Source organism: Monopterus albus, unplaced genomic scaffold, assembly GCF_001952655.1.
Source record: "Monopterus albus unplaced genomic scaffold, M_albus_1.0 scaffold279.1, whole genome shotgun sequence".
Classification (NCBI taxonomy): Eukaryota; Metazoa; Chordata; class Actinopteri; order Synbranchiformes; family Synbranchidae; genus Monopterus; species Monopterus albus.
In genome coordinates this window covers 10,537-20,611 of record NW_018128159.1, presented here as the reverse complement: position 1 = coordinate 20,611, position 10,075 = coordinate 10,537, and the positions used below count along the sequence as shown (strand labels likewise).

At 39.9% G+C, this 10,075-nt stretch overlaps 2 protein-coding genes across 2 annotated transcripts in view; both read right to left on the bottom strand.

The window, feature by feature from the left end:
* Positions 1 to 1,648: 1,648 nt before the first annotated feature.
* On the bottom strand, positions 1,649 to 7,709 carry LOC109973054 (MPN domain-containing protein-like). Its single transcript, XM_020622364.1, has 7 exons — positions 7,001 to 7,709; positions 4,374 to 4,664; positions 3,717 to 4,162; positions 3,146 to 3,216; positions 2,916 to 3,005; positions 2,717 to 2,809; positions 1,649 to 2,643 (listed from the first exon to the last, which is right to left on the bottom strand). Exons 3-7 carry the CDS (start codon positions 3,844 to 3,846, stop codon positions 2,557 to 2,559), a joined length of 471 nt encoding a protein of 156 aa, XP_020478020.1. The 5' UTR covers positions 3,847 to 4,162; positions 4,374 to 4,664; positions 7,001 to 7,709; the 3' UTR covers positions 1,649 to 2,556.
* Positions 4,699 to 10,075, bottom strand: part of LOC109973053 (MPN domain-containing protein) — a 9,409-nt gene continuing 4,032 nt past the window's right edge. The window contains exons 4-13 of the mRNA XM_020622363.1: positions 9,622 to 9,721; positions 9,454 to 9,532; positions 9,253 to 9,349; positions 9,099 to 9,171; positions 8,892 to 8,968; positions 7,716 to 7,884; positions 5,693 to 5,763; positions 5,463 to 5,552; positions 5,264 to 5,356; positions 4,699 to 5,190 (exon numbers count right to left, since the gene is read on the bottom strand). Of these exons, the coding sequence (XP_020478019.1) occupies positions 5,104 to 5,190; positions 5,264 to 5,356; positions 5,463 to 5,552; positions 5,693 to 5,763; positions 7,716 to 7,884; positions 8,892 to 8,968; positions 9,099 to 9,171; positions 9,253 to 9,349; positions 9,454 to 9,532; positions 9,622 to 9,721 (936 nt within the window). The 3' untranslated portion in view covers positions 4,699 to 5,103. The remainder of the gene's footprint in view (positions 5,191 to 5,263; positions 5,357 to 5,462; positions 5,553 to 5,692; positions 5,764 to 7,715; positions 7,885 to 8,891; positions 8,969 to 9,098; positions 9,172 to 9,252; positions 9,350 to 9,453; positions 9,533 to 9,621; positions 9,722 to 10,075) is intronic.

Below are 10,075 nucleotides of genomic sequence, written 5' to 3'. Positions count from 1 at the left end.
CCTTGAATGAGATTGATGTGCGTGACACACACATGGCTCAGCCATTACACACAGACCCAAAGTTAAATGCAGACATTGCACCTTTTGTAATTTAAGGTGGGCACAGGTTTGTTCTATTGAAATGCAGAATGATTAGTTATTTAGTGATTGTCTGCTAGTCTGTTCAGTAGAGGAGACAGAGCCAAAATGCCTTTTGAAAACACAATAGCAATATATTACTCAGTGCGCATATTTGGTAAACTGCTAACTATTCTGTAACGTAACCATATATTCATGTAGTTTTGGGCCTGTTTGGCTTTGCGTGTAAATCCTTTTACTCTGTCCAGTCCTTTTACCCCAGTTTTAGGCAACTTTTAACCCCATGCAGTGCTTGACTAGACAACGCTGCTGGCAGCGACAAAGTCTTTCATATCCATCACAACCTGTCCCACTTTCTACCTGCCCATGTCTCTGAGAATGTGAAACTCATGTGTGCTTTGAAGTTTAATCTGACCCTGTGATTCTGATCACTCCCAATGGTTCTGATTTAGTTTATTTCTTAGTATAATGATCTGTAGACGCGTCATCTAATCTATTTAGACGAGGCTGGTTTCTTGTTATGATATTCAGTCCCAATCCACACCTGCAGATCAAACACAGTGTGAGGGCAAGACCTGGAGTGAAAGAAGCTGTTGGCCATTTTTACTAATATTAGTCTTTACTAAGTATTTACTATCAGTTCAGCTAATTTTGGATTGTCCAGGGAAAAAACGATAATGACAAATGTGTGCTCCTTTTCTACATTTGCCCTATGTAATCTGCTGCCAAACACTTCCCCCAGTCGGGAGTTTGGTCCATGATTAATATGTTTACATCTCAGATTTTATTACATTTCAATGCTTGTATCAAGTTCAGGGCAAAGTTAAAGGACTGTAGAAGGAACTGTCTGGATCACACTGTTCTCAGTACAAGTCCTTGCTGAGCTTTGTTTTAGTGCCTTGTAAATGAAAGGAGGGAACCTGCCGCAACTACCAAAACCTAACCTAGCTACTTAGTTATTGAAGGTTTTTTTTTTTTTTTTTTTGAACTTTTGGTTTAATTTTGAGCCATTGTCACTTTTCCTGTGTAAAGATAGAAATGCATGTGTGCATGCTTCTGCACATTTATAACACTACAGGCAGTTTCCTGAACATGCTGTGTTTAGACCATGTGAGGTTTATCAGCAGACCACCTGCAGCTGTTGTTTTTTTTTTTTTTTATCTGCATTTTAATACACTTGAAAAAATGTCCTATATATTTTTTAGGTCTCTGTATTTGTGTAATCAGTCTTAAATACTCTTTTGAACAGAATTAAACCATCCTCAGTAGTATTATTTTTATATACAAGACCTTAAAACACTTTAATCTTTGCATGTAGTCCTATATTGTATGTCTTAGATTTATGTTGCCTTTTTACTTTTGGTATGAGTATAGAGTTTAACCACAATATTTTGTCTTTTATTATCATCAAAGTATTTGTATGCCCCCCCCCCTTACAATAAACAAAAAGGAAATGTGTTATTGTTGTGTTTGATCAACCCTGATGGCATCAATCTGTGGCTTTATTGTCGTATTTGAGTTCAGTGGAGTGGCTAAACAAAAAAAATAAGATAAATAACTGACAGTCATGTTTAAATTGTTCCAGTGTGAATATTTTTATGTTTTGTGGATCATCAATCAGCAGGATTAAGGCATAAATCCTCATACATGTACATCACACAATCCACAGGTTGTAATAAATACAGTACAGGTAAAGAGGAAGCAGATACCTGTCAACAGGACTCTTGTCTCATGTAACCTGACAGGGAGACAGTAGAGGGGCACATTCACAACACAGTACACGTGCATTCACCCACCCACACACAGTTATTAAACATGCTTGGCACAATGGATTTACTTGCAACCTTCTAATTTGATTTAAGGAACATAAACTTCCACAAGACCTACCGCAGAGTAGTTTAGGTCAAACCAAGACACATTTGCATACATTGCTAATGTACTGTAGTATAATTTGCACTACTTGTTTTCAGTTTCCTGCATTCCTTTAGTTTTCAAGGGCAGTTACAACACAGACATTTACATTGTATCTTTCCATTATATCTGGCTCACACCACAGGATACTGGCACAGATAGGCACATATGTGTAAAAGGTAAGAGGCCAGTTAGACATAAATACAGGCTGATTTCTGGTCCTTGAAACAGTTCTGTTTAGTGTACTTTAGTAAAACAGTTTCTTTAACTGTTAGTCTAATCTCTGCCTGATTTTGTCTCACTTGTTGCCTTTCTCTGTTTCCATCAGTGGTAAATAGAGATGTGGTGCTTTCAGAGTCACTGCAGTGTTTTAACTCACAGTAATGCTGTATCAAAACTATCACTCAAGCATGAGAGAACACAAGGCATCTACAGTACGTGTTTTTGAAGCAGGTGTTACACTGTACGTCTATCACACCAGTCCTGTCAGCTCTGCACAGGAGATCTTTGAAATGTTTGGACTTAAGATGGAAGCCGACCACATGTGCACATGCAGAGCAGATCCACTCAGTGCATCTTGCTCAATTGACTGTAGACGTGCTCTAAGATTTGAGAGTAGGCCTGGTCTTTGGGAGCATGGCAGCTCAGAGAACCCTGAGGAAGATGAAGAACACATTAGATCTGTGTCACCTGCTGGAGGCTGTACGACGTCCTGCCACCCCCTTACCTTAATTTTGTCCATCATGGTCATATCGGGACACCAATACTGATTGAACTGGACAAGGTCAGGAGCTGCCCTGTAGTAGTCAACCAGGAGCATCTGTGGAGGAAATAAGACTTTTATACTGATTTACACCAGTAATAAAAACCAATTGCACAAATTCTGATTTCTCCACAGCATTTTTACAGGACTGTAGTATCAGTACCATCTCATTAAGAACATCACTGGTGAGAAAGTTGTCTTGTACATAGGTGACTTCCACAGCCACTGGGATACCGTAGTCATTAGGCCTTTGCTGCAGGAAAGGAGATTATGTTTAGTTGAGTTTAGCAGAGACATGGGCACAAATGTCAACATCAGAGAAACCTAAACCAGGAAACAATGCTGAAATAGGATGAGTAGTTTAATTTCTGTCTGTTATGTCTGCCTCTTCACCTCAGGGGGTGGTACGACCCAGAATGGAGTTATTGTGGAGGCAACACCTTGGTTGCCATGATAATATGGTCCTGAAGGAGAGAGAAAAAAAGAGTTCAGTGCTAAGTCGTGTCAAATCTTTTTGACAATTACAGAGCCAAGGAGTTGACCGGTCAACCTGTCTTCATGATAGTGATGATGCATTCACGTGCCATGGCAAATATTGGAAATACAAGCTGTACACATCACTTTAAGACATTACTTCAACTTTTTCTGTGTTGGTGTGTAGTGACCTTTAAACCCTTCGTTACTGCAGAATGAACAGTATTTCTCTACATTACTCAGTTTACACTCGCAAAAAGCCCTTCTTAATTACTACACACTCTATTTTTCCTTATTCTGTTGCAAAGAATTAATATGATAAAAATAAACAATTACAACTTCTTGACATCAACATAAGCATAACAAAATTGCAGCACTGTTTAGAGCAGCCTGCAGCAAGTATCTTTGTGGGTCAGTCAAGTCTCATTCAAGAGTAATATTTGAGTTTTATATTGCCTACTGCATGTGCTGCTGTCAGTAGATACTTTACCCCATTGCCTTTTTCCATCCATTCTTATTAGAGTGCCTTTTTTTTTTAGGTAGTGTAACTTCCTAGTTATTGGACCATGGGAAGAAGCCGGAGTACCCAGAGAAAACCCACACAGGCACCAGGAGAACATGCAAACTCCACACAGAAAGGCCCCAGGTCGCCTGGGGCTCGAACCCGGAACCTTCTTGGCAGTGTAGCTTGTAGGTCACTATTTCTGACAGCGCTGTATAATTACTGTTAGTGATGTAATGATACCAAAAACTCACAGGATGATATTGCCATGACAAAAATTCTACAATGTAATATTTGTCATAATATTTTTAAAATGAAGAAAAAAGATGAATATATGCCTTTTATGAAATAATGAATCAGCATTTTTTGTATGATTTTCCTTTGAACTGCTCCTGCTTTCCTCCTTTATTAAAATAAAAATAGCCAGCCATGACCTAAGCATGTGCAAAGAATTTGCATGAATTGTCACTGGCACTGAATGACTGAACTGTTTGTACAACTGCAAAACAAAAAAGAATGGAGCAGTCAGCAGCAGTCCTTTTATGTAATAAAATAAAATAATATATTATTGCAACAGTTGGATCTTGTAAACAAAACAAATCACACTCACAGTAGAACATCAGTGCTTTAGCAGCCAGCCATGACCTAAGCATGTGCAAAGAATTTGCATGAATTGTCACTGGCACTGAATGACTGAACTGTTTGTACAACTGCAAAACAAAAAAGAATGGAGCAGTCAGCAGCAGTCCTTTTATGTAATAAAATAAAATAATATATTATTGCAACAGTTGGATCTTGTAAACAAAACAAATCACACTCACAGTAGAACATCAGTGCTTTAGCACCCCCTAGGCAGGTTTAACTTTTCCTGTTTGCTGGCTCCACCAACCAGTGGTCAGGTTCTGAGTCACTGGACCAGTTGAAGCATGTATCCACCTGACCACCAGGGGCAGTAGTGTGGCACAGATAGGCACATATGTGTAAAAGGTAAGAGGCCAGTTAGACATAAATACAGGCTGATTTCTGGTCCTTGAAACAGTTCTGTTTAGTGTACTTTAGTAAAACAGTTTCTTTAACTGTTAGTCTAATCTCTGCCTGATTTTGTCTCACTTGTTGCCTTTCTCTGTTTCCATCAGTGGTAAATAGAGATGTGGTGCTTTCAGAGTCACTGCAGTGTTTTAACTCACAGTAATGCTGTATCAAAACTATCACTCAAGCATGAGAGAACACAAGGCATCTACAGTACGTGTTTTTGAAGCAGGTGTTACACTGTACGTCTATCACACCAGTCCTGTCAGCTCTGCACAGGAGATCTTTGAAATGTTTGGACTTAAGATGGAAGCCGACCACATGTGCACATGCAGAGCAGATCCACTCAGTGCATCTTGCTCAATTGACTGTAGACGTGCTCTAAGATTTGAGAGTAGGCCTGGTCTTTGGGAGCATGGCAGCTCAGAGAACCCTGAGGAAGATGAAGAACACATTAGATCTGTGTCACCTGCTGGAGGCTGTACGACGTCCTGCCACCCCCTTACCTTAATTTTGTCCATCATGGTCATATCGGGACACCAATACTGATTGAACTGGACAAGGTCAGGAGCTGCCCTGTAGTAGTCAACCAGGAGCATCTGTGGAGGAAATAAGACTTTTATACTGATTTACACCAGTAATAAAAACCAATTGCACAAATTCTGATTTCTCCACAGCATTTTTACAGGACTGTAGTATCAGTACCATCTCATTAAGAACATCACTGGTGAGAAAGTTGTCTTGTACATAGGTGACTTCCACAGCCACTGGGATACCGTAGTCATTAGGCCTTTGCTGCAGGAAAGGAGATTATGTTTAGTTGAGTTTAGCAGAGACATGGGCACAAATGTCAACATCAGAGAAACCTAAACCAGGAAACAATGCTGAAATAGGATGAGTAGTTTAATTTCTGTCTGTTATGTCTGCCTCTTCACCTCAGGGGGTGGTACGACCCAGAATGGAGTTATTGTGGAGGCAACACCTTGGTTGCCATGATAATATGGTCCTGAAGGAGAGAGAAAAAAAGAGTTCAGTGCTAAGTCGTGTCAAATCTTTTTGACAATTACAGAGCCAAGGAGTTGACCGGTCAACCTGTCTTCATGATAGTGATGATGCATTCACGTGCCATGGCAAATATTGGAAATACAAGCTGTACACATCACTTTAAGACATTACTTCAACTTTTTCTGTGTTGGTGTGTAGTGACCTTTAAACCCTTCGTTACTGCAGAATGAACAGTATTTCTCTACATTACTCAGTTTACACTCGCAAAAAGCCCTTCTTAATTACTACACACTCTATTTTTCCTTATTCTGTTGCAAAGAATTAATATGATAAAAATAAACAATTACAACTTCTTGACATCAACATAAGCATAACAAAATTGCAGCACTGTTTAGAGCAGCCTGCAGCAAGTATCTTTGTGGGTCAGTCAAGTCTCATTCAAGAGTAATATTTGAGTTTTATATTGCCTACTGCATGTGCTGCTGTCAGTAGATACTTTACCCCATTGCCTTTTTCCATCCATTCTTATTAGAGTGCCTTTTTTTTTTAGGTAGTGTAACTTCCTAGTTATTGGACCATGGGAAGAAGCCGGAGTACCCAGAGAAAACCCACACAGGCACCAGGAGAACATGCAAACTCCACACAGAAAGGCCCCAGGTCGCCTGGGGCTCGAACCCGGAACCTTCTTGGCAGTGTAGCTTGTAGGTCACTATTTCTGACAGCGCTGTATAATTACTGTTAGTGATGTAATGATACCAAAAACTCACAGGATGATATTGCCATGACAAAAATTCTACAATGTAATATTTGTCATAATATTTTTAAAATGAAGAAAAAAGATGAATATATGCCTTTTATGAAATAATGAATCAGCATTTTTTGTATGATTTTCCTTTGAACTGCTCCTGCTTTCCTCCTTTATTAAAATAAAAATAGCCAGCCATGACCTAAGCATGTGCAAAGAATTTGCATGAATTGTCACTGGCACTGAATGACTGAACTGTTTGTACAACTGCAAAACAAAAAAGAATGGAGCAGTCAGCAGCAGTCCTTTTATGTAATAAAATAAAATAATATATTATTGCAACAGTTGGATCTTGTAAACAAAACAAATCACACTCACAGTAGAACATCAGTGCTTTAGCACCCCCTAGGCAGGTTTAACTTTTCCTGTTTGCTGGCTCCACCAACCAGTGGTCAGGTTCTGAGTCACTGGACCAGTTGAAGCATGTATCCACCTGACCACCGGGGGCAGTAGTGAGCAAATTGCTGCTTGGCGCACCAGACTGAGAGGAAGAAGATTCCAAAGTAGGATAAGCCACATAAAGGTGAGATGTAAGCTTTACTGGAGTTGTTTTTCAAACATTGTGGTTTACTTTTTCAAGAGGAAAGACTTTAAGGGTGGTTACTAAGTGGTTGTTTTTGCATATGGTTGCCCATCTCTGTTAAAATGTCATGTCCCGACTGTTCTGCGAGATGTATCCAGGACTGTCAGTCCTAAACAGGGCTAGTATTGCCTTCATCTGGCAGTGTTTGCAGATTGTTTGTCAGTTTCCTTTGCCTGTGTCATTTCTTGAAACTGGAAAACTGAAATGCTGCCACACAACAGCTCTAAAAGCCAACAATCGAGTATCCCCTATGTCAGTTTCAAATTCAGTGACCTGAACGTGATTATACTAGCAAAATAATCAAACCGTCACAGTCCCAAATATCGTTACATCTCTACTTACTATGGATATTGTAGAAAAATCCTCTATATCTCCTGCTTTGTAATAGTATTATTTCAGCGCTACTATTCACTGCTGTTACATTTCTTTGCACGGGATCAATAAAGTGTCCCTAACTGTTTTCATAGGTCCCTGTGGAATAGGTATTCAAAAGAGAATTTCCATGCACAGATCAATAATCTATCACATCATTATGTTCCCACAGTGTGAAAGTAAAGGCACTTACCACAGATAATGCCCAGACAGGGCTGGAAGCCGTTGTTTGAACCCTGCAACCGTAGCTGATGGTCCATCTGGGAGTCGATGTCCTGCAGCGACGGCAGCGCAGGACCTCGCGGGTGACTGTGGTACCAGCCCACCAAAGACAGCCCACGCAAGAACAGGTTCTGACAGATCTGCAGGACAGCAAACAAGACAAGACACTGATCTGAAAAAAGCCTTGCTTAAAATTGGTTTCACCCCAGTGAAAGTAAATACATGCACACTAAGATAGTAGCTATTATGGACTTTGCCAGCTCACACAAGCTCAGCGGTGATTTGGAAATAAATAAGACTATTATAATTGTTTGTACAACATGAAAATGTGACAGAAGCTCTAGATTGTAATTTGTAGCTGACTTTTGATGTACAATTACTACTTGACCTTTGCTTGCAAAAGTGATCAGTTGTCAGTGCTTAGCATGTTTCTGTGTATCAGTGCACAGAACCAAAGGGGAATGACACCATTTTTACAGTTCAAGTTTATTTCTGTATATTAGCAAAGTTATGTCAACACTTTCATAAAGCTAAAAAAACTGCACTTATGATGTTGCTGGAAATAAACTAGTATTAATTCACGAGTACTTAATATCAAGTGCAAAACACAGTGTTCTTGGTGAACACTAACCACAGCAGCCAGTTTTTATTTCCCTGTGATCATGGATGTGCTTTGAGGCAGTGGGGCCCTGGGCACAGACAAATTAAAGACCCCCCAAACAGATGCAGTCACATGGTTTTAGTCATAACGGACACAATTAATTTGTCCTTTGTCATTTTGCCTCTTTTTAAGGTTATTATTCCTCTCTTTGAAGTAATTTTGTGTCTTTTTATGGTAAATTTCTTCCTATTGATGTGATTTCATGTTCTGTGGTCATTCATCATATCTCTGACACAATGTTGTATCTATTTATTGTCATTTTTCTTTCTTTGCCCAGGGACCCCCTTACCTCTCAGACCTCTGGGCCTGCATCTGGTAGTCCATCCATAGCTGTAATGGAAATTCACGAGTCTTTCATTTCTTACTTATGGAAAGATACCTGCATGTTGACAAGTGTCGTCTGCACAGGAGGCGCTTATGAATTTTTGAAATTGGTGTCATTTACCTTAATTGGTGTGGACTACTGATTCACTGTCCATGCATTACCTCCTCCTCGACAACAGGAGCAGAATCTCTGTCTGCCAACCTGGTCCGGCAGGGGAAAGCCCTTAAGACTGTCAGCACTGAAAAACAGTGACCACAGAGAGAATTATGTTAGTGTTTGAGTTTGTATGTGATGGCTTTTATCCAGTCTTCTACTAATATTCCTTTTTTGCCGTTACTTTCTCATTTCTCAGATGAAGTCACACTCACATTGTGTATTAGTGTCCCATCGTCCTCCAAGGTATCCCACCACCTCACTGGTGGTCAGGTGACAGTGGAAGTCCTAAGAGGACAAAAAGAGGTAACTTGGTCTCTTAACTGTTCATGAGTATTTAAATATCCTTTAACCCATACGATTCATTACCATTAGCAGCAGTACATTACTGGACACAGCTACGTTGAAAGGCTGGAATCTGTTGATGGCTGAGAAGGCTGACAGCTCCACTAGTGTGTGTGGATCTCTGAAGACACAAGTGAGTGTCACTTACTCTCTAATTCACTTCATGCAGAATACAGAGTTCACATAAAATGGAACCAATCACTCAATCTTAATAACAGAGGGCACCTGGCAGCATCTCTGGTGCCCAAGGTGCTGTATCTAACAGGAATTCTCTCTCGGTCAGTTCTCCGTGAAACCATTACGTCTGTAAGAGTAAAGAAGATTCGTTTCCCAGCTTGATATGAAATACACACAATTATGAAACTTGCAGAAGAGAAGACAAGAGGATCATACCATGCACACCAGGTTTGGTGTTCTTGTTTTTCTCATCTGCCTGTACAGCAGTCTTCCCTTCCTCCTCATCCTCATCCTCATCCTCCTCACTCACCAGGCTCTGGCATCACAAGAAATAAACACAATATATGACATAGGATAATGTTGATACAGTAATATTGGGTCAGATTTGGACGTACAGGTACAGCAGCATTTTCCTTAAGATAAAACCGAGAAGGCACAAAGATCAAAGCAAAAATATCCTTCAAACCTGAATATTTTTGCTTGTAACCCATGCCCTTAACATCTTCTGCTCTTAAGTGTGGAAATCAGCAAGTACAGTAAAATATTTCCAATGTTTACTGCACTTCCAGTTGTTGGTATAAATCCATTTGTTTCAAATTGTTTTGTGTTACCACCCATTTTCTTTATACTAGAGCAGCCACTACCACCTCCTTTGTTGTTTCATGATAAA